Source organism: Phacochoerus africanus, chromosome 2, assembly GCF_016906955.1.
Source record: "Phacochoerus africanus isolate WHEZ1 chromosome 2, ROS_Pafr_v1, whole genome shotgun sequence".
NCBI lineage: Eukaryota > Metazoa > Chordata > Mammalia > Artiodactyla > Suidae > Phacochoerus > Phacochoerus africanus.
This window is the reverse complement of record NC_062545.1, coordinates 279,324,843-279,352,246: the sequence shown is the minus strand read 5'-3', so window position 1 is coordinate 279,352,246 and position 27,404 is coordinate 279,324,843. Positions and strand designations below refer to the sequence as shown.

The 27,404-nt window shown below is 67.6% G+C and overlaps 5 protein-coding genes across 12 annotated transcripts; 1 reads left to right on the top strand and 4 right to left on the bottom strand.

Annotated features, from left to right (window-relative positions):
- Positions 1 to 1,500: 1,500 nt before the first annotated feature.
- SLC34A3 (solute carrier family 34 member 3) lies at positions 1,501 to 6,855 on the bottom strand. Of its 4 annotated transcripts, none has more exons than XM_047769046.1 (13): positions 6,798 to 6,855; positions 5,980 to 6,087; positions 5,605 to 5,745; positions 5,141 to 5,269; positions 4,916 to 5,059; positions 4,731 to 4,842; positions 4,446 to 4,641; positions 4,138 to 4,227; positions 3,951 to 4,044; positions 3,703 to 3,870; positions 3,509 to 3,625; positions 3,310 to 3,434; positions 1,501 to 2,064 (listed from the first exon to the last, which is right to left on the bottom strand). In XM_047769046.1, exons 2-13 carry the CDS (start codon positions 6,062 to 6,064, stop codon positions 1,600 to 1,602), a joined length of 1,866 nt encoding a protein of 621 aa, XP_047625002.1. In that variant the 5' UTR covers positions 6,065 to 6,087; positions 6,798 to 6,855; the 3' UTR covers positions 1,501 to 1,599. The 4 variants fall into 4 exon arrangements, with proteins under 4 accessions (XP_047625002.1, XP_047625001.1, XP_047625000.1 ...); XM_047769045.1 differs by lacking the exon at positions 6,798 to 6,855 and adding an exon at positions 6,159 to 6,475; XM_047769044.1 differs by lacking the exon at positions 6,798 to 6,855 and adding an exon at positions 6,210 to 6,475.
- A 1,664-nt stretch (positions 6,856 to 8,519) lies between these two features.
- On the bottom strand, positions 8,520 to 9,378 carry RNF224 (ring finger protein 224). The gene is given in 2 exon segments (XM_047769055.1): positions 8,520 to 8,954; positions 8,956 to 9,378. Coding segments are annotated over 2 exon segments (750 nt in total). The 5' UTR covers positions 9,271 to 9,378.
- Positions 9,379 to 11,052: 1,674 nt separating this feature from the next.
- On the bottom strand, positions 11,053 to 15,320 carry CYSRT1 (cysteine rich tail 1). Its single transcript, XM_047769058.1, has 4 exons — positions 15,253 to 15,320; positions 14,275 to 14,377; positions 12,023 to 12,462; positions 11,053 to 11,718 (listed from the first exon to the last, which is right to left on the bottom strand). Exon 4 carries the CDS (start codon positions 11,709 to 11,711, stop codon positions 11,313 to 11,315), a length of 399 nt encoding a protein of 132 aa, XP_047625014.1. The 5' UTR covers positions 11,712 to 11,718; positions 12,023 to 12,462; positions 14,275 to 14,377; positions 15,253 to 15,320; the 3' UTR covers positions 11,053 to 11,312.
- Positions 15,321 to 15,420: 100 nt separating this feature from the next.
- On the top strand, positions 15,421 to 16,754 carry RNF208 (ring finger protein 208). 2 transcript variants are annotated; one of them, XM_047769054.1, is made up of 2 exons: positions 15,421 to 15,491; positions 15,875 to 16,754. In XM_047769054.1, the coding sequence occupies exon 2, from the start codon at positions 15,875 to 15,877 to the stop codon at positions 16,583 to 16,585; it is 711 nt and encodes a 236-aa protein (XP_047625010.1). In that variant the 5' UTR covers positions 15,421 to 15,491; the 3' UTR covers positions 16,586 to 16,754. The 2 variants fall into 2 exon arrangements, with proteins under 2 accessions (XP_047625010.1, XP_047625009.1); XM_047769053.1 differs by lacking the exon at positions 15,421 to 15,491 and having other exon boundaries at positions 15,588 to 16,754.
- Positions 16,755 to 19,568: 2,814 nt separating this feature from the next.
- Positions 19,569 to 27,379, bottom strand: NDOR1 (NADPH dependent diflavin oxidoreductase 1). Of its 4 annotated transcripts, none has more exons than XM_047769048.1 (14): positions 27,151 to 27,379; positions 26,739 to 26,816; positions 23,385 to 23,482; positions 22,438 to 22,536; positions 22,254 to 22,355; positions 21,941 to 22,150; positions 21,514 to 21,635; positions 21,140 to 21,360; positions 20,953 to 21,060; positions 20,701 to 20,815; positions 20,470 to 20,616; positions 20,267 to 20,385; positions 20,084 to 20,178; positions 19,569 to 20,003 (listed from the first exon to the last, which is right to left on the bottom strand). In XM_047769048.1, the coding sequence occupies exons 1-14, from the start codon at positions 27,283 to 27,285 to the stop codon at positions 19,859 to 19,861; spliced, it is 1,794 nt and encodes a 597-aa protein (XP_047625004.1). In that variant the 5' UTR covers positions 27,286 to 27,379; the 3' UTR covers positions 19,569 to 19,858. The 4 variants fall into 4 exon arrangements, with proteins under 4 accessions (XP_047625004.1, XP_047625006.1, XP_047625005.1 ...); XM_047769050.1 differs by having other exon boundaries at positions 26,739 to 26,767; positions 27,151 to 27,285; XM_047769049.1 differs by having other exon boundaries at positions 20,084 to 20,356.
- Between the last annotated feature and the right edge of the window lie 25 nt (positions 27,380 to 27,404).

Below are 27,404 nucleotides of genomic sequence, written 5' to 3'. Positions count from 1 at the left end.
CTTGTGACTCTCAGAACAGGTGGCTAACTCTTCCCAAGGCCAGGGTGAACCCCAGACTCAGGAGACCTGGGGAGGGCTGAGAGAGGCTGGGGGACACCAAGAGGGCTGGGGACATGGAGGGGGCCTGAGGGGCTGGGGGGCACAGAGGGGCCTGAGAGGGGCAGGGGGACACCGAGAAGGGCTGTGAGGGGCTGGGGGACACGGAGGGGACGGAGGAGAAGTGAAACGTGGTCAAGGGGCCATCATCGCTCCTGGGGTCCCCTGGTCTCACCTTCCTGACCGCTCACACCTGTCCCTGGCTGGGTTTGGCCGGGCAGATCTGGGGGCTGGGAAGGAAGTGCCCACCACTAGGTCAGCACCTTTGCACTGAAGGAGGGGACTTGCTAGAGCAGCAAACTACAAAACGGGGCAAAGCAGCCCCTGAGCAGGGTCAGCCCCTGTGCCAGCAGGTCTGCGCCCGCTCAGCCGGCTCAGCACACCAGTTCTGGGTGAACGCCAAGGGTCCTCTCTCCAGGTGGTGGCATGGGTCCGGCTGGGGTTGTGGGCAATCCTGGGCTGGAGGCGAGTCGGGTTACCGGCTGGCAAACAGACAAAAGGCTTCCTGTGTGGACACCTGCCCCGCTGTGGGCAAGGGCAGGGGCGACCTCTTCCCGCTGGCCACCCCCACGTGGGCACCTGGCCCAGAGGCCCCCCTTCCGAGATGTTCTGCATAGCTGGGGCCTCCGGGTGCAAGAGGCGCCAGGCGTCACAGGCAGGACTCACTTGCTGGGGTGGGGGGCGCTGAGCACCTGCTCTGCCCAGGCGGGTGGGGTGGCGCCCCTGGCGGTGGGCCAGGTGGAAGCCGGCGGACCCAGGATACCGCGTACTAGCTGGGCACCACCGGCCCCCCGCGGGCCCGTTCCCTCCCACGCGCCACTTCGGCAGCCTCATGCCCTGCAGCCCTGTGCCCAGAAAGAGAGCGGGGTTGGAACGGGGATGAGAGAGCAGGAGTAGGGCGCCTCGGGGCCGCCCGGTTCTTACCGGAACCCTCCCGATGCACCTGCGGGACTCGGGCCCCGCCAGGGCCACATGATGTCCCCCAGTCCGACCGCCCACAGTGGGGCTGGACGGCTCAGGAGCTGCCCGCGCGGGTCCTCGGAGCAGTGGCGCCGGAGAGCCGATCCCCCGTCCCTCCTGACCCCACGCGGAAGGGCTCCATCCCCTCCAGCCACCCAGGAGCCCAGATTCTTGCTGCAGGATGTCTCCGAGCTCCGGACCTACTGCTACTTAGGGCCTTCTGTCCCCAGGGGCCTAGAGGAGATAAGCTACAGCCCGGGCCAGCTGGAGTCAGCTGCGTGGGCGCCCCTCGAGGGCGGCCAGCTCCCTCGCGGTCGCAACGCAGGCCCCCAAGTGTCCGCTGGGGGGCAGCATCGGCGCTGCTACACCCCCAGATCCCTCCGGAGGCCGGCGGAACCCACTTCCACCCCCTGGCAGCCCTGGTTGGAGAGAGAAGACCGCCCATGCCTGGGTAGAGTCTGGTTTATTTGCTAAGAAAGCCACCCGAGTGAGTCAGAAGTCCACAGCTTCTAGGGTCCCCCGGGGCACCCAGAGGCCAACCCCTCACAACTGCTGGGAAGCCAGGACCTCGGGGTTCTCATAGCAGTGGGCCTCCTTGGCCACGGCCTGAGGAGGGCTGCAGACCTTGCAGGGACAGCAGCGGCTCACCAGGCGGTCCCAGGGCTCCAGAGAACGGAGCCAGAGGGGCAGCCAGGCCCAGGAGCGCAGGCGGCGGGGCAGCCAGGCTGGCTGGTGCCGCTGCAGGACTGTGACCAGGACGATGAGGACAATCAGCACCACCAGGGGCCCCCCAACTGCAGCCAGCACGATACCCCCCGCCAGGGAGAGCCCGAAGGCAGCCAGAGGCAGCAGCAAGAAGCCGAGCAGCAGGTAGGCGATGGCCACCCAGCGGTAGCGGGCCGTCAGGTCCCCAAAGTGCTTGGCCAGTGGGATGGGCAGCCGTAGGATGGGCACCACGTACCACAACAGGATGCCGATCAGGTTGAAGAAGAAGTGGATGAGGGCGACCTGCGGGGCGGAGGGCGGGCGGGGTCAGGAGCCTGGGCTCAGTGGTTCAGGGGCCTCTGGGCTCCCCATGATGCCTGCCCTTCCCCTTCCTGGCAGAAAGGGCACCGAAGTCTGTCTGGGGTTCTGCTTGTTGGCCAAGATGGCCCCCTAGGAGGGCACGTTCCGCCCACACCCGCCGCACTGTGGGGGTCAGAAGCCCAGTACAGCCCCCCGTGTGGTAACTGCATCACTGATGGTTCCGCGGTTCGCCCTTCTCCAGAGCTGGCTTAGCTTCGCCGATGCGACATCCACAGCGACCCTGCTTATTCTCATCCCTGAGTGAGTTTGGCCACCCAGCCCCAGACTCTGGCCTGGCTCCTGTAGGGAGGAGTTACAGGGGCCCACACAGAGGGGACACAACTCCCTCCAGAGACGGGTCGCCAGAGTTGAGTCAGTATGGTGGGCGCAGTCTGGAGGGCTTCCTGGAGGGGGTGGAGCAGGGCCCTGCCCTGGGAGGTTCTGAACAGACAAAGATAGAGCCAAGGCAAGGGAGCAGATGGGAGTTGTGAAGGGCTGGGGTGCCTCCCCTTCCGGCGGGCAGCAGCCCAGCTGGATCCAGACTCTCAGGAGCTGCAGCTGTCAGAGCTGAGACAGAGACAGTGGAAGAGAGAGGTCCCAGCCAGGGCAGTGGGGCATAGAGGACTGGGTGTGGAGCGCACAGCTGGGGGCTAGAGTCAGGTGTCCTGAGGGGGCCAGGATGCAGGGAGCAGCGGGCACAGGTGGGTGGGGCCTCCGAAGGAGGATGGTGAGTCCGGGTCCTTTTGGGTTTGGGCTGCTGGGGGTGGAGGGCGCCCTGGAGGTTGAGGGATAGAGAGGGGCTTGAGCACCCCTCCCTCAGGGCCAGGAGGTCTCAAAGGAACACAGCCAGGAGTAGGCAGGAGAGAGTGCAGAGAAGCTGCCGTGAGAAAGGAAGAGTGGGCCCCAGGGGTGCATGGTTGCGGGAAATGATGAGGTGGCAGGGGAAGGGAGGGGGCCTGGGGTCCTAAGAGATGCCCTTGGGGCCCCAGGAGGTGGGGCCGCAGGTTTGAGCGGCAGCCAGAGGTGGGTCCCAGGAGAGCTTGGGCCTGAGGCCTCAGGGCGGGGGGGGGGGGGGGGGGGGGGGGGGGGGGGCTCTGGGCCACAGGGCGGCGGTGGAGGATGAGCCTGAGGGGAAGCCCGGGACCTGTCCTGGGAGTGGGAGGGCGCTGGGGCGCGGTTCGGGGGTACCTGGACGCCGCTGAGCAGCGTATCCGCAGGGCTGGCCAGGGCGGCCAGCAGGGCCGTGGTGGTGGTGCCGATGTTGGAGCCCAGCAAGAGAGGGTAGGCGCGGTCCAGGCTGATCACCCCGACCCCTGGGGGGAGCCGGGGGTCATCGCAAGCCCCGAGCCCCGTTCCCCACAGCCAAGGTGCCGCCCAGTGTGCTCACCCATGAGTGGCACGATGGCTGCGGTGAAGACACTGCTGCTCTGGAGCACGAAAGTCAGGCCCGCACCCACCAGGATGGCCAGGTAGCCGCTGAGCCAGCTGAAGGGGAAGGGGAAGTCTGGGGAGGGGGAGCCGGTCCCGCCCAGCCCCGCCTCCTGGCCCCGCCCCCTCGGCTCCCGAGGCCCCGCCCCGCACCGGCATTGAGGACCGTCCGCACGGCCTGGGCGATGCGGCCCCGCAGGACGGAGTTGAGCAGCTTGACGATGAGGACGAGGCAGGCGCAGAGCACGAGCAGGGAGGCGGCCAGCAGGATGAAGCCCACGGCCAGGTCCGTGAGCACTGTGCCCGCAAACAGGTGGCGGCCTGGGGACCGGGCGGGGGCGGGTGAGCGGCAGCGGGGGGGCGGGGCGGGGGGCGGGGCGGGGGCGGGCGCCGGGCCTCACAGGGCAGCAGCTCCTCCGGGGCAGGGCTGTTCCTCTCGGGACCCGGGCCGCCGCAGCCGCCGGCCGCTCCGCAGTGGCTGCTGTTCCCCGCGGTCTGGGAGGGCGAGGCAGGTAGGACTCAGGACGGCCGGATGGGCAGCCCTGGGTCATGCAGCAGGTGCGAGGTCAGGGGTCAGAGGCACCTCACCGGCTGCGCCCTGGTGCCGCACCATCTCTTAATGAGGCTACTGTTGGTGGTGTTGCCCGTGGCACTGCCCGCGATCACATCAGCGTCCAGCTGCGGGACAGAGGGGGCTCGGGCTGGCTCCGCAGGACTTGCCTGGGACTCAGATGAGCGCAGCCCAGCCCACTACGCTCTCTTCCCCCGCCCAGGGCAGGCTCCTCCCCCCCCCCCCCCCCCCCCCCCCCCGCCACCTCCCCAGGCGTACCCGCCCCCTCGTGCCAGGGCTCGGGGCGGGGCCGCGGAGGTCCTGCCGGGAGCAGCAGTCACCTCACCTGCACAATAAGGTCTGTGAGCGGCCGGGTCAGCACCTTGAGGATGTCGGGTGCGTGCCCCCCGGGCTGCAGGCTGGCGACACCCAGGGTCAGAGCGCTGAGCCTCTCCAGCAGGGCGGCGGCGCTCTCTAGCGGCAGCAGGACCAGCACCGTGAGCCAGTTGAAAATGCCGTGCACGGCCGAGCCCCCGAAGGCCCTGAGGTCACATGGGGTGAGATGGTCGGAGGCCTCAGCCTTCGCCGCCACCCCCGCCCCTGGTTCCCCCCCCCCCCCCCGCCCACTCACCTCCGAAACACATCCCGGTCCCCCGACTGTGCCATCGAGACCAGGGTGCTGGTGATGGATGTGCCCACGTTGACACCCATGATGATGGGCACAGATGCCCGGACGGTCAGCACTGTGGGGGCGCCGTGTCAGCCTCCCTCCCCCTACCCAGCCACCACCATCCCACGAGGGGAGGGGGCACTCACGCTTGGAGGCCACCATGCTGACCACGATGGAGGAGGACGTGCTGGAGCTCTGCACGAGGACAGTGACCAGCACGCCGAGGACCAGCCCAGCCACGGGGTTGGACAGCACCACGTTGTCCTTGAAGGCGTCCCCGGCTACTTTGCCTGTGCCAGGGAGAGACGCGTGCTGAGGCGGGGCACGGCTGGCGGCCCGGCCTGCCCCTGGCCGCCTGGCCCGTCACTCACTGCCCAGCAGCTGGAAGGCAGAGCTGAGGATGTCCAGGGAGCAGATGAAGAGGTAGAGGCCGCCCAGGAGCCCGCAGGCCTTGAGGACGCCGACCACCACCTGCAGCGCCCTGCCGGTCACGCTGAGCTCTGAGGACACAGGGCAGGGCTGTCCCCAGCCGTCCCCGCCCTGCCTCCCCTGCACCCTCCCGGGCTCCTTCTCCCCGCCGCCTGGGGCAGGGCCTGGGTCCCCTCCTCTGCGCCTTTGCTGAATGGCCAGGCAGGCGGCTCCTGGGGGCCTCTCAGACGCCTAACAGCCAGCAGGAGTGGGGAGGGGCAGGGTGTGCAGGGCAAGCTGAGGGACAAGGGGCCCTGGCGGTGGTCCACACAGCAGGTTTCCGTGAGGCCCCTTCTTCTCTCTCCCGGAGGCCTCTCCGCCCTCAGACTCAGCAAGGCGAAGGCTCGCGGGGCACCTTCAGACCTACCTTTCCAGGACTGGCCGGTGTCCTTCAGCTGGGGGAGGGCCCAGGGGTCTGTGTCCCCCTCTTCCAAGGTGGGAGCAGAACCGGCGGTCCCTGCAGGGGTCGGGTCAGGCAGGGCCAGGGACCTGGCTGTCTCCTGGGCACCTTCAGGTGGGGGCGGGAGGGGGTGGAGGGGTTACAGCACGGGTTTGCGGGGAAGGGACAGAAGCAGAAGGGAAAGGGGGCTTCTAACTGGTCTGGCCAAGCCCTGACCGGGGTTGTCAGGAGCCCCCTGGGCTCTCCTGGGGAGGGGCTGGAGCTGCTCCTCCCAGCTCACCCAGAGCAGCAGCTCAGGGGCCAGGGGGTGGCCAAGGCCGGGGACGCTGGGGCTGCTGATACCTGCATTTCCCAGACCCTGGTCCACCAGGCCAACTGTGTCCAGAGCACGGGGGGGCACCTGGCCGCCGGTGAGGGAATTCGGCATGGATTTGGGGCCCAGGTCCAGATCTGTGGGGGGCAGGGAGGTCAGAGGCAGCCCCTCCCCCCCCTCTGCCCACCAGGTCCTGGGGTGTCCTGACCTGAGACCTCGCCGCTGTCCTCCCTTCCCACCCGCTCTTGGCCTCGGTGACCTTCTGTTTCCTCTGTCCACAGGGAGACGGCTGCAGGGACCTCAAGTGGTTGTCAGAGGAGCCCGGTCCAGTTTTGGGGGGACAGAGCTGAGGGCACCCGGGCTCTGCGGCTGGTCCTGGCTGGAAGAGGACCTGGTGGGCAGCCCAGGTGCTGGGGTGTGGACCGGAAGTGCTGGGAGCCGGGAACCCGGGGACCTCTCCTATCAGGTGTCACTGAGGCCGCTGCAGATGGTCGCGGCTTAGACTTTGGCATTTGATACCAGATGCAACGTCTCCACTTGATAAGGCCCCACCCTCAGTGATGCAGAGGGGGACAGGGGGCTTGGGCACCCCCACCCCACCTCAAGCCTCCCTCAGCAGCCTGCTGGGTCTGGAGCCCCCATCAAGCCCCACCTCGGCCCCCAGTCCCCAAGGCCCGGGTCCTCCAGGGCTTGCTGTCACCCCTCCCTCCTTCCGCCCCCAAGCAGGTCTCTGGTCCTCAGCTCCTGGAGGCTCGGGGTGGGGGTGGGGGACTAAGCCCCGGGCCTGGAGGTCACCCAGCCCTGACCCCGGTGCCCTGGGCCCCCGCCCGTTCCTAGCAGCTCCTACCTGTGTGAGTGCGAGGGGCACCTCTGGGCGGGAGACGGGGCGGGAGCAGCCGCAGGTCAAAGATCCTCCGGGCGCACACACATGACTCTGCTGTGTCTCCCGAGTCCCATTAATGTTTACCCAGGAGCTGAGGCCCCCAGGGGACCATCACAGCCCCGGTGCCTGCCTCGTCAGGTCCTGCTGTCACCCCGGGGGTGGCAGGGCTGTGCAGCTGGCCCTTGGGGCGGGACTTCCAGAGGAGCCACCTCTGTGACACTGCCAGACACTGCACGTGCCTGCTCGAGCCAGGGCAGGGTGTGGGCATTTTGGCCGGCTGGCCTGGGGGCCCCTCGGGAAGGCTGCCCTGGGCCCTGTGGGCCTTAGGATCGTTTTCCTGCCCAGCCAGCGGGAGGTGGCCAGGGAGGGCAACAGCCCCTGAGGTCATCCAGGGCGGGTCTGGGTTCGAGGCCAGCTGAGCCTGACAGCACCCCCAGCACGCTCGGCCCCAGGGGTGGCCGGTCGTGGTCACGGTCACAGGTGCCCTGCCTCCATCTGCGGGTAGGGAGGGTGGGCGAGGCCCCTCCACCAGGCCACATGACCGCCCCACCCACTGCCCAGCCCCACCGGGACCAGGAGCCTCAGCCACCTGTTCCCTCCACCACCGCTGAGCCAGGACCAGCCCCCCTGCTGGCGGGGTGCCTATAATTGGGGGCAGTCCCCTCCGTGCTCCTCGGCTGCCGCGGCCGACCCCTGCCCTGGGGCCTGGCCTCCCCAGCACCGGCTGCCGCCCACCGGCTCGCTGCATGCAGGGGACTTTGTCCTTGGAGCGGAAGACGGCGCCTGGCTGTCCTCTCAGCACATTCTCCTGTCCGTGCCTCCCTGCCCTGCCGCCCCCTGCCCCAGGCGGGCCCCGCCGTCTCCTGGGGCTCCAGAGGGGCAGCTCCTTCCCCGTCAGGATGCACATGCTGTCACCTGACGGGTGGGTGTCGGTGCCCACGGTCTCCAGCCCTCGCTCTGGTCCCTCTGCGGGGTCTGTGCGGTGGCCGCTGGGAGGCAGAAGGCAGCTGAGGGCCCAGAGGGGGTCCGGCCTGGGGCCAGTGCCGTCACAGGTGGGTCCCCACCGCCCCTGGGCCTGGGGCTCCTTGGACACCTGTGGCAGCAGGGACTGTGCCTGCAGGGGACCCTTGGGACGCAGCGTCTGGCACACAGTGGGAGCTCCTGAGCCTGGAGGAGTAAATGGACCTGGCAGGGCTGCTGCACAGGCCAGAGGTGAAGGCAGTGGCCCTCGCTCGGCTCCCGGCTCCCACCTCCGGGATCTTTTGCGGAGCAGGGAGACCCGCTGCAGCATGGCCGGGAATAGCCCTGGCCGGGCCCTGCCCCTCCGGCCTGCAGCCCAGGCCCCGAGGACCAGCCCCCAGCCCCTTCCAGGAGGTATCCTCTGAGCTGGGTCCAGACCGGGACCTGGCTCGCGGGCGACTCTGGCAGTGGCACCCTGGCCCGGCGTGCGTGCTAGTGTGGGGCTTGGGCATTTCCCAGGATCCCGGTCTCTGGAAACCTCTTCTGTTGCTGTGAGCACAGCTCCCGACATTAGGCTGTGGCCCCAGGGTGAGCAGCTGGGATGGCACCCAGGACACTCTGCCCTCGGGCTGTCCTGGGCAGGCAGTGCTGCGGTCAGAAGCTCCGAGGCCAGCACACTGCTGGCAGCAGCTCCCCTGCCAGGAGCGGCAGCAGCCAGAACTGAACTCAGACCTGGGGGTTGCCCAGGGGGTCCCAGCAGAAGCTGCCACAGCCCCAGCAGCAGCGGCGGGGCTGGGGGAAGCGGGGCTGGGGGCCCAGGGGAGGGCAGAGCTGGCCCGGCTGCTGAGTGATGGTGGCATTGCCACTTTTGAGGGGCATGGAGGGCTGGGGTTCCGTGCGGGACGGCTCCCGCTCGGCCTTGATGGCCAGGAAGGCGGCCAGGTCGAGGTCCAGCATGGCCACCCCTCCCCGGGGTGTGGGCGTGCTCTGTCGGCACTGTGGGCACAGGATCCAGCGCTGCTCGTGGGCTGGCGCGTCCAGCCGCCGCACGCACGCCTGGCAGAAAGTGTGACCGCAGTAGAGCCGGCGGGGTAGGTGGCCTGCGAGGTCATAGGCCGAGTAGCAAATGATGCAGTCTCCTCGCTGGGGGCCAGCGGCTGTGCCCTCTCGGGAGGCCCGGAGACCCTCTGGCTGCCGCATCCTGGGGGAGGCATGCAGTGAAGCCACCGCCCGCCCCGTCTGCCTCAGCAAGTGTCTTGCCCGGTTGGGGCCCCGGCACCCGGACAGGAGCCCAAGTGTCTGCAGACATGGGAGGGTGGGTGGTGGCCAGTGGGGCCAGTGGATGCCAGGGGCTGGGCATAGCTGAATGCCTGGGGCTGCCGGCTGGGCGGCATCCTGGCCTACTGCCTGGTCTCTCCATGGGCCGCCTGAGCCATCCCAGCACCCACCCACCACAGGCGGCCTCTCTTACCTGCATTCGGCTCCACTGTGTGGCCTGGGGTGGCAGGGACCCGGGGCCGCCACAGCTCCCCCCTCAGGGCTCGCGTTACTGGCTGAACACGGACCAGTCAGCAGGGAGGCAGCTGGTGGCTGCGGGGGGGGGGGGGGTGGCGAGGGCGCGGGCTCCCCTTTCAGCCACAAAGAGCTTGCAACTAGATCCACCAGCACCACCAACGGGGCAGGAGATAAGGTGCCCCCCCCCCGCCCTCAGCATGCCCCGCCCCCTCCCTGTCCAAAGCCAGCTCTGCTAACCCCGCACCAAGGCCTGGCTTTGCCACTCACCATTGCCCATCTTCCTGCTTCAGGGCTCCAAACCTGTGCCCACCCCACCTGCATGCTAACCGTGCCCCCCGCAACCTCACGATGGGAAAGCTTCGATCTGGGTGATAATGCCTCTTCTTCAGCTTTCCGTTCAAGCATCACCTCTTCCAGGAAGCCTGCCAGGACCCCCACCTGCTCAGAGCTCTGAAGAGCCCTGCTTCTCAGCGGCTCAATCACAGCGTGTGTGTCCATGTCCCTGCCTGGGCTGAGCCTGTCGCGTTCCCATCACGGGGCTCCAAGGAGGCCCTCAAGCACAAGTGTGAGGATCCCGCCCACACAGAGAGGCCCCAAGAGACGCTCTGAGGTACAGGGCACCGTGGGCAGCCCCGGACGCCCCTGTCAGAGGCCACCCCCCAACCCGGCATCTGCCTGGCCAAAGCCCCAGGGCCAGCCTGCGATGACGAGGACTGTGGGTACAGCAGGATGGGGCGTGTGGGGGACGGGCTGGGGCCGGGTTGGGACCCCAGAATCCTCTCGGCCCTGCTGGAGGAGGCCAAGGGCCAGAGGAGCCCCTCCTAACTCCTACCACCAGGCAGTCCTCCGGCTCCTGGACTGGTTGGACAGGTTTTTGTGTTTGGCCTGGGTGGGGTCAGCTTTCGGTGGGGGCACACCTGAGTCCCCATGTAGTCAGGCCAGTGACAGGTCTGCCTCCGCCCAGAGACGGGTCCTGCCGTGCGGCCAGTCACCAGGGCTCAGGAGAGGCCCGGCACCAGGACCTGTCTGTCCTGCGAGGCCAGCTGGGCCTGCTCCCCCGGCAACGTCAGGGGGCCCAGTGCTCGCTCTTCTCGCCGGCATCCCGGCCTCACCCCAGCACTGAGGCAATGCCAGTGCCAAGCAGCCCTGCGCCCCACACATCCCCCGCTGGGCCTCTAAGCTGCTCCGCTGGGTGGGAGCTGGGTCTGGCCCGGCGCCTTCTCTGCCCACCTCTGGAAGCCCAGACCTCAGAGGCAGGACAGCGGGAGCAGCGCGCAGCAGGTGTTCAGGGACTGGATGTTTTGCGAGAAGCCAGAAAAATGCCCCAGCTGAGGCAGGGCAGAGCCTCAGGACGCGCGGGGCTTGGTGCTGGCACGGGGGTTCCCCGCCTGGGAAGCCTCCAGCGCGGGTCCCATCCACCACTGTGCCGCCCACCTGGTCCTCTCGCTGGAGGCCTCTTGGGCTCCGTCTGCAGTGCCACACGCAGCATCCTCCTGCTGTCTGACCCGCAGACTGACCTGCCTCCCAGACTTGACCTCAGCCCCAGGGAAGGCAGGCAGCTCAAACTCAGGCCTGGCCGGCCTTCCTGTCTGGCCTCCGGCCGCCCTGAGAGGGCGGTGTGGTTTACGCTGTCCCGAGGCAGTGGCTTCCCCATCCCTGAATGTCCCACAGAAGCCACTGGCCTGTGGTGTCCCCTAGCTGGGACACCTCCCAAAGGGGCGGCGCAAAGGAGCAGAACTGTGGAAACAGAGCTCACTCTGCTTTATTGCCTGGGCCCGGGGCCTTGAAGAGCCGCGACCCCGCGGCTGCCGTCACGGCAGGGGCTCTGTTTCGGGGGCCTGAGCTGAGAGGGCAGCCTTCGTGGCGGGCAGCTGTCTCTGTCCAGAGTGGGGAGCGGCCAGAGCCCATTACAACAGCCCAGTGGCTGTCCCGACTGTCCAGGCCCTGCTGCGGCTGCCATGCCGGGGGTCCCGAGGCAGGCTCCGTGGCCCAGTGGGGGCCGGGCTAGGAGATGACACAGCAGCAGCTGTGGCAACGGCAGAAGCGGGGGCAGTGGCAGCAGGAGCAGCAGGGGCAGCAGCAGCAGTGGTGGGCAATGTCATCCCCACGCCCAATCGGTGGCAGCCCCGCATAGGTCAGTCCTGACGGGCGCGGCCCACTGCCATAGGGGTTGCTGGGCTGCTGCCAGGCCTGCTGGCCCTGGAAGGGAGCAGCACCCTTGGCACCCTTGGGCCCTGTGTTCTCCTCGGTGGGCTCCAGGGTGCAGGACCCCCCAGGCAGAGCCTGGGACTCCGGACAGAATGGAGCCACCTCCAGCTGCTGCCCCAGCTCAGGCCGCAGGTGTGCCCTCGGGATGCTGATGTGGGCAAAGGGATTCTTGACGACCATCTCCTGGGGGTCCATGGCCGGCCTGGCAGGGATGGGCAGGGGAGATGCTATCAACTCAGTGGAGGGGACCGCCCACAGCCCTGAGCAAAGCCAGTCCGCGAAGGAACGCGTGAGGCCCAGCGTCAGAGCCGGTGCAGGTGAGCAGAGCACAGGGAGAGCGAGGGCCAGGCACCTCCCAGCTACCCCCCACCCCCACTCCCACCCCCACCCGTGTCCTGCCATAGAGCTGGCAGCAGGGTGCATGCAGGAGACTGGGAGATGGAGCTCAGCTGGCTCTGCGGGGGAGAGGCCCCAGTGCAGGGAAGCCCCTCAAGCCCAGGACCCACCTGAAGGGGTGACGGCAGCAGTCTGTCCTCCTGTGCTCTGGGTCAGGTCCCAGCACCTGTGAGCTGAGCGGCTGGCTGCTGCCTTTTCCCTCCTGGGGAGGGTGGGGCTATGGGCGGGGCTCAGAGATGGGGTTCCCAGGAAACAGGAGGCCCCAGCTTCTTGGGCACAGCGGCCACCCACCCTTCCTTCTCTGGATGGGCGGGTGACCACGGCCAGGGCTCCGAGGGACATTGCCAGCCTGGGTGATTCATCCGCAACGCATCCGGGGCATGTCCTGGCCCTCCAAGGATCTGCAGCTCACCAGAAAGCAGGACAGGGAGCGAGCCTGGGTTCAGGCCCACAGGCCCCCCCCGGGGCCTGCAGGTCGTCTTGCGGTCCCAGCCACCCTTCACACGCCTGAAGCAGAGAGTACAGGTGCTCCCTGTGACCCTGCCTCTACCTGGCAGGCAGAGATCAAGGTGTTAGAATGTTCCAAGATTTGCTGTTTTGTTTTGTTTTTTTTTAACTGATAAAAAAATGTTTGATTTACACACCTTTGCCCATAAAACTTATGATCTGCGGCATGGGCTTCCTACGCAAGCGCAGCTTCTAGCTCACTTCTGAAACTACAGTTAACCTCTGGTTGGTGGACTCCTGGGCCAGAAGCGCCCCCTTCAGGGTCCCCATCCTGGGCCCCTGGGCCCTCTCCCACCTTCATGTGTAAAGTGGCACATAGATCCTGCCATACAGGGTCACTGCATGCAGAGGTGACAATAGATGCGAGCTCCCCCTCCGCACCCCCCGCCCCCCGGGCCGACCCGGGCAGTAGGTGTGGGCTGGACCCGCACTTCTAGTCCTTGGCGCTCCGGGGGTAAGCCCCAGGAAGGGCGGGATCAAGTCAGACTTGACCGAGAAGCCAGGTGACCAGAGTGAGCTGCGTGGGGCGGGTCAGACCAGCCCCGACACGAGTTCTGCCGATGCGTTACCAGACTGTGGGGGCGGCCGCTGGCCGGGTAGCCCGGGATTTGGGAGGACAACAGCGGCCCACTGCGCAGGCGCCGGAAGCACCGCCCACCGCCTACGGCCCCTGCCCCTCTTGGAGAGCAGGAGGCTGGCGCATGCGCAAACCAGGCCGAGGTCGGGGACGACCTGTAGGAACTTTCTTCCCCAGAAGCCTCCGCGCTTGAGGGTTTCCCTAAACACCCTGTTCGGGGTCAGCCGGCCCCAGACCGTCCAGGATCCGGCTTGGGCTGCCCCAGCTCTGATCCGCTAGGCTCAGGGAGGCGTGGACTTGGGCGGGCTCAAGGCGGGAGGCTTGCACCTGGTTGGACGTCAACCCTAGGGGCGGGGCCTAGGGCAAGGGGTGGGGCTTGGTGGCGGTACCACCTTGGATGCGCGCCCAAACTGAGCTGGCCTGTAGATGAGCAGAGGCCTTGCATGAGGCTGGAGCCCCCAGCTCTCCCGTGGCCAATTATGCTGCCTCAGTTATGCTAGGGCCCGATAAGGCCACCTCTGCCCCCTCCCACGGGGCACCTGCTCACCTGACACCTCTCACACTCGCTCTCCCTGAACGGTGGAGAAAACTGGGGCGCGGGCCCTAGTCTGAGGTGGCCAAGAGCAGCAAAGTCAAGCCTATGGGCCGGGGTTGCCTCTCTAGCCCGTTTTGCCCATGTGGGCCCCTTCGTCAGGGTCGCCGACCTCTCGGCTCGGCAGCCTGACAGGACTCGGGGCTAGGCCTATGGCCAGGTGCAGTGTGGCTGCACAGAGGGGCCGTGGCCAGGTGGGGACGGTCCGGAGTCAGGCGCAGGGGCCAGTGCTGATCCAAGGAGTGCCAGCATGACATGTGGTAGCCCTGGCAGGTGAGGGACTGTCACCCTGGGGGCCCCTGCAGCCCTGGTCCCCTTCCCTGTAGTGGCCAGCGTGTCCTCTGTCCTCCCTCTCACCTGAGGGCTCCTCACAGGCGGAGCGTGTACCCCAGGGGGCAGGGAAGCCTGGCCTCAGGAAGAAGCAGAAAGGAATGGGGCCTCTCTGCTGGGTGGGGTCAGGTGACAACTGTATGACACACAACTGTATATGGGACACGTGGTGACCTGCTGGGATGCCGAAAGGGCCACCCCGCCCAGTGTAGGCACCTGTCCTCCGTGCACTGCCCCACGGCGGCCTGTCCAGCTGTCTGACCTTCCGCAAACCCCTCACACCGCCCATGTGGCCAAGCGTCCTGTCCTCGGAGCCTTCCCCAGCTCCCCCCACCCCCGCGCCCCCTGGTACCTACTTCCTGCCCCTGCACGTCCTTCTCTGGTCACACCGCCCTCTCAGCCTCCAGCGCTGGACACTAAGCCTGGTGCACCTGTGAGCCAGAAGAGCCTGTCCGCGGCCTAGCGGAAGCACAAAAGCAGAGACCCTGACTCTGGGGCGAGGAGACATAAGGCAGTCAGTCCCTCGCTGGGTCTGGGAACCCCTTCTCTCTCTGACTTCGTGAGATCTCCAAGCGAGCTATCCCTTCCGGAATTGGGGAGGGGGGCTTGACTAGGACCCAGGGTCCGCCAGGCGGGGCCGGGGGAGGCGGGAGGGGGGACGCCGCGGGGCTCCTGACCCGCACGCGGCCCGAGGGAGAAGGGCGACCCCGAGAGCGGGCGCAGGGCCCTTGGTGGATCGAGGGGCGGCTGAGAGCCTGGCCCCGCCCCGCGGACCCCGCGCGGGTCCCCAGACGGGGGGTGGCGCTGCGAGCGCGGGCGGGCGCCGCGCGCACTGCGGTCCCCGCGCCTCCGCCGCAGAGCGCGCCACGCTCGGCACGCACCTGCCGCCGCCGCTGCCGCCGCCGCCGCCGCGCCGAGCCCCGCGCCCCGCGCCCCCGGGAGCCGCCGCGGCCCCGCCATCGCCCGAGGTCGCCGCCGGAGCCGCCGGAGCCGCCGGGCTCAGAAGCGGGCGCCGCATCAGGGCCTGCCTTTGAGACAACCTCTGCGGCGGCGGCGCGCGGCCCGGGGACGCCAGGCTGGGGCAGGTGAGCGCGGGCGGGGCGGGACGGCGCGGGGTCGCCGCTCGCCGGCCCCGGCTCCGGAGGAGAGGTCGGCTCTTGGGGGCGGGGCCTGGGGACGGGGCTAGGTTCCGAGTCCAGCGAGGGGCAGGGGCAGGGTCGGGCACCCAGCCTTTTGTGCAGGGCGAGGGCGAGGGCGAGGGCGAGGGCGAGGGCGAGGGCGAGGGCGAGGGCGAGGGTGGGCCCGGGCGCTGCTGCCCTCGCGCTGTCTCTCACCTGCAGCTCGGGCCCGGTCCAGGCCTCTCCTCTGCTCCCGCCGCCGCCGAGCCTGCGGCCCGAGTCCTTCGGCAGCCAGGGCTCAGGCTAGCTGCCTTCCCTGGGCGCCCTGTCCTGGAGCCATGGGGCCCACCTAGCCCCTGCCTGCCCGGATGTCCCGGCCCGGGGACTGCTGATCTCGGCTGCAGGGGGACCCCCCCCAACGCCCCCTCGCCAGCCTCAGCAGCCAGAGACCCTGGGTGAGTCCCTGGGCCCAACTTCCAGCCCAGGGCAGCCTCCCACACCCCCCTGCCCCTGCACCTCTCCTCCTCCCCCGCCTCTCCCTCCTCCTCCTAGGACTGGACCCGAGAAGCCGCTGTGGCCGCTGGGGGGGGCCCTCCCACCCAAGCTCTTGCCAGCCTCCCCCAGGAGTCCACAGAGCAGCCAGGGTCCCCACCAGGCCTGGCGGGACCAGGATGCTGCCCCCTCGCCTCCCCCCCGGCCCCACCCAACTCCCCCACCCACCCGAACGCCCAGCCTGACTGGAGACAGCCGGATGCCGGCTGACCCCGGGCCCGAGGCGGGCAGTGGCTGGCCAGGCTTCCTCATGTCCTGCCTGAAGGGCCCCCATGTCATCCTCAAGATGGAGGCCATGAAGATCGTGCACCCTGAGAAGTTCCCCGAGCTGCCGGCGGCCGCCCCCTGCTTCCCACCTGCGCCCCGGCCCACCCCCGCTCTGGCGCCCAAGCGAGCCTGGCCCTCAGACACGGAGATCATCGCCAACCAGGCATGTGGGGGGGACATGCCTGCCTTGGAAGGGGCGCCCCGCACCCCGCCTCTGCCACGCCGGCCCCGCAAGGGCAGCGCGGAGCTGGGCTTCCCCCGAGTGGCGCCGGCAGACGAGGTCATCGCCAATCAGTACGTGATCCGGCCGGGCTCTGCGGCCTCGGGCGGCCCGGCAGCCTCGGCGCCAGCCGCGGGCGAGCCTCTGGAGTGCCCCACCTGCGGGCACACGTACAACGTCACTCAGCGGCGGCCCCGCGTGCTGTCCTGCCTGCACTCTGTCTGCGAGCAGTGCCTGCAGATTCTCTACGAGTCTTGCCCCAAGTACAAGTTCATCTCTTGCCCCACCTGCCGCCGTGAGACTGTGCTCTTCACTGACTACGGCCTGGCTGCGCTGGCCGTCAACACGTCCATCTTGAGCCGCCTGCCTCCCGAGGCGCTGACCGCCCCGTCCGGTGGCCAGTGGGGGGGCGAGCCTGAGGGCAGCTGCTACCAGACCTTCCGGCAGTACTGCGGGGCCGCGTGCACCTGCCACGTGCGGAACCCGCTGTCCGCCTGCTCCATCATGTAGCGTCTGCCCAGCCGCCGCCGCCCGCCCGCCCGCCCTCGCTCGCCGCTTCTTCAGGGATCGGCCCTGCCCTGTTGCCTGCTGACCCCTTGCGCACCACAGCTTCTGGCCCCTACCCGCGTGGCATTGTCGCTGCAGCCAACTTTGCCATTAAAACTCTTTGCCAAAGTTTGCAACTTGTTCCCTGGACTGAAGCCTGCCTAGGCCTGCACTCCGGCCTGGGCCAGGGTGGGCGCCCAGGGCTGCCCTGACAGGGTCCAGGTTGGAGCAGCCAGAGGGAGGCCCAGTGCTGCTCGGGGTCAGCCTGCTCTGCTCGCCAGGCGCCAGGCCGGGCCAGGCGTGCTGCTCGGGAAGGCTGGGCCTACGTGTGTGTGCACGTGTGCGTGAATGCGCCAGGCATCTGTGCAGGGCCAGCTGGACGCGCCATGCAGGAGCGTGTGGGCAGGTGTGCAAGGCAGGCCCAGCTGGGCATGGGAGGACATCCCCTCTGCACCGGCCACAGGATGTGAGCGCAGCCGAAGGGGGACCCTCAGCCCAGCTGGCTCGTGCTGCCCTGACCTTCGGAGGTTGTGTGAGAATGGCCTTGGGCCCACTCTGAGCCGGGGTTGGGACAATGGCTGGCTGCGGTCACACGAAGGGACTCTGTCCCTGGTTGATGAAGGCAGGGGAAGTTGACAATGGTGCGATACAGCAGGGCCGCAGCGGATGCTATTTACTGAGAGCCAGCTCACGTGCCGGGCAGGCCCACGAAATGGCGCCGTGATGGTCTCTGTCCCTCAGGTAAAGGCCCCAGGCTCAGCGGCAGGACGCTGCAGGGCATCGGGGGCAGAGCTGGGACCCGGTGCGGTGCTCTCTGGCTCCAGGGCCTGGCTGGGCCCACATCCCCTGCAGCTGAGGGGCACTGCTGACCGCACCGGTGGCTCAGGGCTGCCGCTCAGCTCCCAGTCTGGCCCCTGCTGCACAGTCCCCTCCCGGCGACTGCCCTGACCTTCAGGGGACACATGCTGGCCCTTATCTGGGACATGGGCAAGTAGGCGCCGGGGCCCCTGCCTGGGCTCCACCCACTGCCAGGTGCCTCTGTTCACTTTGTGTCCACTGGGCACTGCCCCTCTGGCAGCCAGGCCAGGTGGCAGCGTGGTGCCTGTCCACCGAGGAGCGCTTGGGGCCCCGGTCACAGACCTCTGTGCTGTCCTGGGGCACCAGTGGCCCATGTCTGGGCAGAAGGGCAGTTTGGAGTCTCTGGCTGGGGCAGATGCGGAACACAGGCTCCGAGGGGGGCAGGCGTCCTGGGCTCCAGTCCTGGGTCTCGATTGAAGGCAAGTGCTCTGGTCGACCTGGGGTTCTTCTGCCTGGTCATTAGGCCTCAAGGCAAGGTGCCCCTGAGGCCCTCAGGGCACCCAGGCTTCGGGTCAGTCCGGGCCTCCTGTCTGCTGGTGGCCATGGCTCTCCCAGGCCGGCCGGTGGCGCACACAGTAGGCGCCGTTCAGCGGCGGGAGCTGTCCAGCAGCACCAAGAGCAGCCCCAGCAGCACGAGCGGCGTGAAGATGAGCAGCAGGCCCAGCAGCTCGAGGGCCAGCAGGCCCAGCAGCGCCAGGCGGCGGGCGCAGGGCCCCCGTTCCCGCAGGGCCCAGAGCCAGGTGCCCAGGCAGGGCGGGCAGGGCAGGAAGGGCAGGCAGCCTCGGCCACCGACAGGCCCTGTCAGGAAGCGCAGCTGGTAGCGGTGCTCTAGGGAGCCCCAGGGCCCCGGGCCCCGGCGGGGGGGCGGCGGGGGGGCGGCGAGCGGTGGCCGCTGGGGCCCATCGGCCTGTAGCAGCTCCTCCTGCAGGCGGCAGATCTCCCACTCGAGCATGGGTGTTTTCTGGCGACACAGTGGGCAGCGCACCCGGCCCAGGTCAGCACTGGGGGCTGTGCCCAGCAGCCGGTGCAGGCACCCTGCGCACAGGCCGTGACCACAGTTCAGCGGGGCCAGGCGGTGCTCTCCGGGCCCATAGGGCTCTGTGCAGATGGGGCACTCGTCCTCCTCCCCCGGCTGCCCCTCCTCGTCCTCCATGGGCCTGGCCCCCAGCAGGGGTTCACTGTCTGGAATCCTGGCACCGCGAGGGTTCCCGAGGGCCCTGCCCTCTGACCCACCGTGTACCAGCACTTGGCACAGCGGGTCCAGGTCCTCAGGGCCCAGGGAGGCCAGAGGCAAATGAGTGAGCCCAGAGCTGAGATCAGTGGGGCCATGGGTGGGGGCCCCAGGGCAGGAGTCAGGATGGGTGGGTGAGGGCCCCAGGGTGGCGACAGAGACAGTGGCGGGTGGTTGGAGCCTTGAAGGTCAGGGCGGCCTCCAGGGCTGGGGCAAGTCTGGCACTGACCTTGCAGCAACGGCTGCCTTCTGCCGGCTCCGACAGGCCCTGGCAGGAAGCGCAGCTGGTAGTGCTGGTCCCTCGCAGTCAGCGTCACTTGGGCCCCCAGGGCCAGCCTCAGCCAGCTTCTGGCCCAGCGTGCCGACCCCAACAGGATCGTCCCCGTCAGCCAGGGAGGACAGAGCCGGGTCCCAGGTGCAACGGTGGTGGCTGGTGGCGGCAGCGGTGGTGGCGGTGTGGGCAGGCCGGCCCAACTCCTCCAACGGGAAGTCCCCTCCCAGGGGCGGGGCCACCGCCCACACCTGCTCTGATCCTGGGCCCGCCCTGCCCCCTGCCCCCCCCCCCCCCCCCCCCCCCCCCCCCCGCCCTGGGCTGGGAAGGGACAGTCCCTGCCAGCAGATGCCTCCCAGCCAGCCCCCCCACCCCCAGAGCGCTTGGCCGTCAGGGCCAGGGCCCAGCCTCACAAGGAGGGCAAACAGCCAGCATCCGCAGTATTAGGATCGGACGTGAAAGCGTGTGGGTGAGCAAAGGTGCACCCGTGCCCAGGGCGGGCAGGCGGCGCCCATCCAGAGGCGCTGGGGGCCCGCCTGCCCCGAGCACCTTGACAGCACAAGGAAGAGCAGGCAGGAATCAGCCACTCAGAGCACATCATTTATTGCTGAGACTTTCCTGGAGCCAGGCCAGGAAGGTGTGTGCAGCCCAGGCCCCAGCCTGACCGGGACCCGAGCGGGGCCAGCAGGAGCCTGGAGCCCTCGTGGTGGGGGTGGGCCGCAGGGCCGGGGCGCGGGTGGGATGGGAGTCAGCTGGAGTGCGGGCGGGCGGGCTGCCGGAGAGCTGCCTGTCCTCCCGCTGGCATGAGGGCGGGAGGTAGCAACGGCCCCCGGAGGACAGTGGTCAGAGTGGCTGCGGCCACCAGCACGACGGCGCCTCAGGCCCACGTCTCAGTCTGGAAACGCAGCGTCCGCTGGAGCCTGGCAAGGTAGGCGGCCGCCTCGGGGCTGGAGAGCCCACCCTCCTCCTGGAAGACGGAGGTCAGGGCGTCCGACACGCCGGCCGGCATGTACTTGGCGTTGCTGGAGGAGCAGGGAGGACGGGGTCAGTGTGACAGAGTCTCCAGAGGTCCGGCTCCCCCACAACCCACGGCCAGGCTCACCCCGCCAGGTAGAAGTGGGCGCCCCGGCGTTCCAGCAGCTCCCACACCAGTGGCCCCTGCTCACGGATCCGGTGCTGCACGTATACCTTCTGCTCCTGCGGGGAGGACGCAGCAGGGGTGGGTGGGAGGAGTCTGCGTCCCCGGCCGCCCTCCCCGCCGCCCTCCCGGCCGCCGCACAGCCACCTGCTCCCGGGAGAAGGCTGTGATGAGAGTCAGGCAGCCCCGCTCCTGCAGCTCCTTCCACTCTGCCTCCCAGTAGAAGTCCTGGTCCCGCTGGCGGCAGCCGAAAAACAAGACGTTTCCTGGGGACGCACAGGGGCCTCGAGCCGGGCCTTGGGCCCTCGAGGCTCAGCCTGGCCACCACCCTTCCCAGACTCCGTGCTCACCAATCTGACCCCGGGCCACGCGCTCCTGGATGGCTGCTCGGAAGGGGGCCACGCCCGTGCCGGGCCCCACCAGGATCACGGGCGTGTCTCGTGTCTCTGGGAACTTCAGGCCCCCGGAACGCACCCACAGGGGCACCTGGACGGGTCCTGGTGCAGGAGGGGGTAGCATGAAGAGGCCCAGGACTGGCTGCGGTGCAAGGTAACGCCCCCCCGCCCGAGGACCAGGGTTACCTTGCCCGGGGTCCAGAGACGCCAGCCAGGAGGAGCAGAGGCCCCGGCGGGGCTCCTTGAGGCGTGTCCGGTACTGCACCACGGCCACGAGGATCTGCAGCCTCTCAGGGTGAGCCTGGCGGAGGGCACAGTGGGTGCCTGCCCTGCTGGGCTGCCCGCTGCCTGGCTTCAGGCTCCACCCACGTCCCCTTGCGTGGTCCCTGCCGCCCAGCCCCGTGGCCCCAGCCCAGCCTCCCGAGGCCGGCCCCTCACCAGCAGGGAGGACGCGATGGAGAAGGCCCGCGGCCGGATCGGGGGGATGAGGTCGAACAGGTAGGCAGGGGGCACGGCGCTGGCCGTGTGTGGGAAGTCGCACAGCACCTGGGCAGAGGCAGCCTCAGCAGGTGCGGCTGGCAGGGCCCCGAGGCCGCATCCCCAGCCCACCCGCGCCCCTGCCCACCTCCAGGATGGTCCTGCGGGGCCGCGTGCAGTACTCGCACAGCTCCTCCTGGCCTCGGGCAGAGCTGAGCTCCAGCAGCTTGTCCCGCTCCAGCTCGTGCGGGGAGAGGCAGGCCAGGAGCTCAAAGAAGGAGCGGCGGGGCACGCTGGAGATATCCAGATACTGGGACACGAGGCGCCGCACGGAGCAGGGCTGGGGCAGCCGCTCTGGGCAAGGGACACCTGCCGCAGGGGATGGGAGGCCGTGGGGGGCCAGGGACTAGGTGGGCACGGGAGAGGGCAGCACAGGGGGGTGGGGTCTCGGGGGGCCAGGGACTGGGGCGGCAGGGGAGAGGGCAGCACGAGGGGGGCCCCACCCCAGGCTCGGGGACTCACCTGGCTCCTGGGGCTGCAGCGTGAAGTGCTGGTCGGGGTCCAGGCCCAGCAGCTGGCAGAACTGCTGGACGCGGCTGGCCGCGTTCTCGGGCTGGATCAGCACCACGTCACCTGCTGCAAAGCTGTGTGGGGAAGCCACGAGGGTGGGGGAAGAGCCCCGAGGGTGGGGGGAGGGGCCTGCCTGCGGGGGGGGAGGAGGCTGGGGGCTCCGGGGACACGGCAGAGGAAGGAGACAGGTGTCCAGGGAGGGCTGGCGGGGGGGGGGGGGGGTCCACGGGGTGGAGGTGTGGCCCCCGACTCGCGCCACCATCTCAGCTGCCCACCCTGCTGAGCGCCTGCTCTGGGCGAGGACCTGCCGGCCCGCAGCCCACAGCCCTGCCCCCCCCCGCGCGGCCAGGCCCTGCGCAGCCTGGGGACAGACCCTCACCTGATCCCGGAGCCCGAGATGTCGAACTCAATCAGGCGGACATCCTGAAAGTGTGAGGGGCCGGTGACCCTCTGGTTGGTGACCATGGGTGCCAGGAAGGGCTGCAGCTCTGAAGGCAGTCCCTGAGGGTCTGTCCCGGCCACGCTCAGCTCCTCCGAGCACCTCCTGGGGGCCTCCCGAAGGAGCTGCAGGGTGAACCTGGAGGGCCAGCTACAAGGGGGCGGACACCTGTCAGTCCCCCGCTGGCCTGAAGCGCCGCCCCTGGGAGCCTCGTGCCAGGCCAGGTCTGGGGCGCCCCCAGGCCCACACTTACGGGACTGCGGGCGTGGTCACACCAAGGTCGAGGGGCACAGCATGCGGCCCCAGTACCTTCTCCCACAGGTCGCGTAGCCAGGGGTCGATGGTGGCATCAGGCCTGCAGGGAGCACAGGTGCATGCGGGTCTGGGGCCCTGCTCGTGGCTGGGCCCCGCGGGAGGGCGCCCCCTCCCACACTCACCCCAGCTCGTGCTGGTCATCGCCCAGACACACGGGCAGGAGGGCGCTGCCCCCCAGCTGCAGCAGCCGGCGGTGCAGCTTCTTGGCCACAAAGTTAAACCTGTGGAGAGACGAGGCTGGCGCAGGCCCCGCGCTGGAGGCGGAAGGGACGGCCCAGCTGCTCTTCCTGGGGTCCTTGGCTGTCACTGCCGGCTCCCTGAATGACAGGTCCTCCCGGGGACACTGTCCACAGAGACCCTTCACCCCTCCTGCGGCGACAGATGTCTGCCTCACGCACAGAACAGAACCGCAAGCCCCATGGACGGGTCGTGGACGGGTCGCCGCCCTCCTGTCCCATCCGCCCGGACGAGTGCGGGCCCCGCCCTTAGCCGCTGAGCTGACAGTCGGGGCTTTAACGCTTCAGGAACTCAGGCCGTTTGCCCTTGAACGCAGAGCCCGTGGCCCTCCCCTGTTCTCCGCTTAGGACACAGTGTGTCCTGAAAACGGGGAGAAGCAAAAAAGCAAAGACGGGAGGCCCCACGGCTGTGCCTGGAGAGGCGGTGGCCTCGAGGTGGCCCTGGGCTGCTGTCTTCCATGCTAGGCACCTATTCGCTTCTTGCTGTTCTCTGTGCTCTGCCTAAGCCCGAACATCTCAAAGAGCCTGCTTCTAAAAGTGGGCGAGGGCAGGGTGGGCCTTGGTCGCCCTAAGTCCCGTGTCAACAGAGGACACTGGCTCAGGCCCAGGAAGTCTGGCTCGAGACAGCACCCCTGCCCTGCAAGAGGCCCAAGCCAGCCCCAGCCCTTGCCGCCGGCCTGCGCTTGGAGCCCCAGGCCTCTGGCTGCGGGGGAGGAGCCCACCAGGGAGGGTCTCTGGGCATGGCCAGGGTCAGGTCCCAAAGGGGGAGCCTAGGGGCTGGTCACGTGCCCCAGGATAGCCCCTGGCGGCCAGAAGCCCCTGCCCTCACTTACTTGGCGTAAGAGGAATCCCCAAGGCCCAGGACGGCAAAGTCCATCTGACAGAGGGAGGTCGACGGCAGGTTTCTCCGGAATATGAACTTCCAGAAGCCCTACAGCCAGGAAATACCAGGCTTGGGCCAGCTCTGGGCCACCAGGGCCCACGGGTGGGGTGGGGGTCCCAGGGGCCTGCTCTCCTGCTTCTCGACAGCTTTGTTATTAAGATAAGACCATTTTAAAATCTTTTTTTTTTTTTTCCTGGTCTTTTGTCTTTTTAGGGCTGCACTCCGGGCATATGGAGGTTCCCAGGCCAGAGGTCAAATCGGAGCTGCAGCTGTCAGCCTTCACCACAGGCACAGCAACACGGGATCCAAGCCGCATCTGAGACTTACACCACAGCTGATGGCAACACTGGATCCTTAACCTACTGAGCAAGGCCAGGGGTCGAACCTGCAACCTCAGGTTTGCTAACCGCTGAGCTGTGATGGGAACTCCAAGACAAGACCCTTTTAAATAAATCCTATCACACAGGTAAGAGGCTTGGGAAAAAAAGAGAAAACGGTAAAGGGGAGACCATGGAGCTGGGCTCTGGGCGAGGGGCTTGGAGTGGGGGCTCTCAGGGGAGGCTGTGGAGCCCCGCTGGGCATAGGCAGGCAGGGGCCTCCCCAGAGGGGGCTGTGCAGCTCCGCCTCGGCCCTGAGCCCTCAGCCACAGGCTTGGGCCTGAGCGGCCACAGAACAGGTTCTGGGCTGACACGTCAAGGCCCCTCTCGGGCCCCGGTTCCCCCAGCTCCGTGGCCTCTGCTCTCCTTTGCAACTCCTCTCCTGGGCTGCTCGGGCGCTCCCCTCCCTCAGGGCTTCAGCCTGTCCATAGGCCAGCAGGGGTCCCACGGCTGTCACCCTCTCCCAGGCGCCTTACACCCACACCCCCAAGGGGCCGGCCCGAGTCCCTCCCTCCCTGACCATAGCGTCCCCCTTGGGGTGGCCCCTCCGGAGCACGTCCTGCTCCATGTCCTGCCCAGGCCTCCCTGTGGGCCCAGGGGCACTGGCATCTTCAGCCCCTGATGACCTGAGCCTGACCCCCCCACCGTGTGTGCGGTCCAGCCTCGCCTCACCGTCTGCCTTCCGCCAGTAGGGTCCTGGCCTTGTCAGGGCACAGGTCTGCCCATGGGCCTGGGCTGCTCCCTGGCCTTCTCAAGACCCTGCTGGCTGGACTGGGCCTGCTCGGCCTCCCCAGACCCCCGCTGGCTCCTGCTGAGACCATTTCCAGGGAGCTTCTGGCAAGGGGCCGGGGCGGAGGCAGACCCCGGGGGCGCATTTCAGTCGAAATCATCTTCCCAAGAAACCAAAGCTTTGCTCTGAGCTGGTCCAGCTGGGTGGTGGCTGCTGAGAAGCCAGTGTCCCTCTGTGCCCTGCTCTGTCCCCAGCAGCTGAAACCCGCCCCAGGCGTGGTCAGTGGGAGCCCTGCTCGCAGCTGGCAGGCACCCCCTGGGCATGAGGCGGGCTCTCCAGGCTGAAGGCCCGGCCCTCGCCACTCTTCTTTGCGCTTTGGGGCTGCTGGGATAATCCTGGAATCCCAATATCACATTTCTTGTTTCCCGTCTTTTTGTCACACTTGTTGGGAAAATTTCTCAACGTCATGTTCTGGTCACGTCGTTTGTAAGGAGCGTCTCCTCAGCCCCAGCTCTGTCCGGGTTGTGTGCGTCTGTCCCACCCCCCCCCCCCCCCCCCCCCGCCCCCAGCCTTTGACCGCCACACACCTGCCCCCTCGCCCGCCTCCTTCCTGTCCAGGGAGCCCTCCCCCACTGCAATCCCATTCTTCAGTTTCCTGTCACTTCCCCCCCAACCAGCATTCAGACAGGCCGCGCTTCCCCACCTAAATAGCCTCCTTTGAACCCTTTAGCCCCGTCACAGCCCAAGCTTTTTCGAATTGTTGAACGTACAGCGGTTCCTCCTCGAGGTCTCGGAACGGCCCTTTGCTGATCAAGCCCGCCGAGGCCCCTCAGGCCTTATCTGACCTTGTTTCCCGGCTGTGAGTGCGGGAGACCTTCTGGAGAGAGTCACCTCTCTGCCTTGACCTTGGAAGGGGCGCACGCCCTCTTCTGGCCGCTGCGGCCACAGGCTTTTCCCACCTGCCAGGCTCGAAGTGGACAGGGCAGCCTGTCCTGGGGGCAGGGGGCAGCTTCCTTTTGCACAACTCCGTATTTTGGCCACTCCGACATCTCCCTCCACCTAGGAGCTCATCAGAGCTCCAGACCCACTGTGCCGCCACCTGAACAGCCAGGTACCTCACCCGCCCCCATTCTCTCACATCTGCGTGTGCAACTGCCGTCCATCTTAGTACCTGAGCCCCAACTCCTGTCTCGATTCCACCTTCTTTCTCAACTTTGAGATTCGATTCTATGTCCAGTCCATTTCACCTTTCTGACATCTCTGCAGTACGTCGGCTTTTCTCCACTCTGCCCCCACCCTGGCTCAAGCCGCCAGTCTCTGGGCTGCTTTGTGCACCCCTGGGGTTGTGCGTGCTCTCCTACAGCCCGTCTCCCCGGCAGACAACTGCTGGTTTTGCTAGAATATGGACAGGACTGCGTCACCCCACGGATCCCACGGCCCTTGGTTTCACGTCCATCCGCCTCTCTGTGGCTGCTGGGCTCCTTGGGATCCAGCCCGGCTGCCGGCCGCTCTTCTCCCCTCCAACTCTGACTCACTCCTTGGCTCAACTTCCGAAACTGCTTTCTGCTCTTTCCAGGGGCTGCTCCCTCTTTCCTGGTGCCTGGCTAGCCCCCCCCCCCTTATTTTTCCGGGCTTGCCTATACTCCACACTTTCCAAAAGCCGTCCCTGAACTTCCGGATTGGGCCAGAGAGCCCCCGTTAGTGCTCCCATAACATCCGGCACTTTCCCTGGCAGCGCGCACTTCTTGGTATTGTAACTGCCAGTTCAAGTCTTGCCTTTGCTATGTTTTGAGCTCCGTGAGGGTAGAAGTGTAACTACAAGGTTCACAGCCAGAGTCCTAGCGCCAGATTATGCCCAGAATACGGTGTGTGCTCAGAAGATGGCCAAAGAATTGAAGAATGTTCCCTGAAGGTCGAACAGTTTTGAAATACACATATGACCCATACCAGATTTCTATATAGCCCTAGGAAAATATGAAAAGTTACAGTGGTAGCCTGTGAATAGTTTATTAGGGAAGACAACCAAGCCCCCAGGGCCACCCAAAGACATCCTTCCAAACCCATGGCTAACGTGCAGCAGGTACAAGAAGGCACCTACTGTGCCTCTCAAGACTTTCCAAGCAATGAAAGTTGGATGTGGGTTGAGGGCAGGGATCTGGGCTCCTGAGCAGAGAAAGCCACTTCAGGTCAGCCTTACCTTCATGTTGTCCGGGGGATCTCCTTGGCCTGTAGTTGCACAAACAAATATCACCAGGGGCTCATTAATCAGATTCACCTCAACAAAAAGACATACGTGTAAGGCCTCAGGCTGTAATGGCCAGGCATCTTCCTAGCAGCCTGGGTCGCTCTCCTTCACTCACAGTGATGGGCAAAGGGACTTAGCGCCCGCGCGCGCCCAGCCAGCCTTCTCTTTCGGGCTCCACCCTCCTACTTTGCCCCGTCCTTCAGGTGCTAAGCTGGGCGCTGTTCCTAAGCTCTCCCGTCCCCTGAATCCGCCGTAATGGAAGGGCTCGCTCTCAGACGAAATGCAGCTCCCTGGCTTCTAGAGCTTTGGGGGCCAGCGCCCCAGGCCTGCTGGATCTCCCCGCCGAGGCCCAGGGAGCCCTCACCACGGGGTAGGAGTCCAGGGCCTGCACCCGGCAGCAGAGCTGCCGGCGCCGGGCCTCGCGGCCCAGCCTCTCCGACACATCCTGGGCTGTGCCTGTCTGGCTGCCGAAGAGCACCAGAAGCTGTGGGCTCAGCATCGGGGCACGCGCCGCCGAAGCCCTGCACTGAGCGATGCGACCAGCAAACAGCTCCTGGGGACCCCGGCGGCGGGGACCCGCTCCGACTTCCGGCTTCCGGCGTCGGCCGGAAGTGACGT

Excerpts from the sequence above, each read along its gene's own strand:
- CYSRT1 (XM_047769058.1), bottom strand. The coding sequence starts at position 11,711 with ATGGACCCCCAGGAGATGGTCGTCAAGAATCCCTTTGCCCACATCAGC.
- SLC34A3 (XM_047769046.1), bottom strand. The coding sequence starts at position 6,064 with ATGCCGAATTCCCTCACCGGCGGCCAGGTGCCCCCCCGTGCTCTGGAC. Across the intron at positions 5,060-5,140 it reads TGCCTTCCAGCTGCTGGGCA|GCAAAGTAGCCGGGGACGCC; the intron begins GTGAGTGACGGG and ends TCCCTGGCACAG. Across the intron at positions 3,871-3,950 it reads CCCGGAGGAGCTGCTGCCCT|GCCGCCACCTGTTTGCGGGC; the intron begins GTGAGGCCCGGC and ends CCCGGTCCCCAG.
- RNF208 (XM_047769053.1), top strand. The coding sequence starts at position 15,788 with ATGCCGGCTGACCCCGGGCCCGAGGCGGGCAGTGGCTGGCCAGGCTTC.
- NDOR1 (XM_047769048.1), bottom strand. The coding sequence starts at position 27,285 with ATGCTGAGCCCACAGCTTCTGGTGCTCTTCGGCAGCCAGACAGGCACA. Across the intron at positions 22,537-23,384 it reads GGGGATTCCTCTTACGCCAA|GTTTAACTTTGTGGCCAAGA; the intron begins GTAAGTGAGGGC and ends GTCTCTCCACAG. Across the intron at positions 21,361-21,513 it reads GCTGCAGCCCCAGGAGCCAG|GTGTCCCTTGCCCAGAGCGG; the intron begins GTGAGTCCCCGA and ends CCCCTGCGGCAG.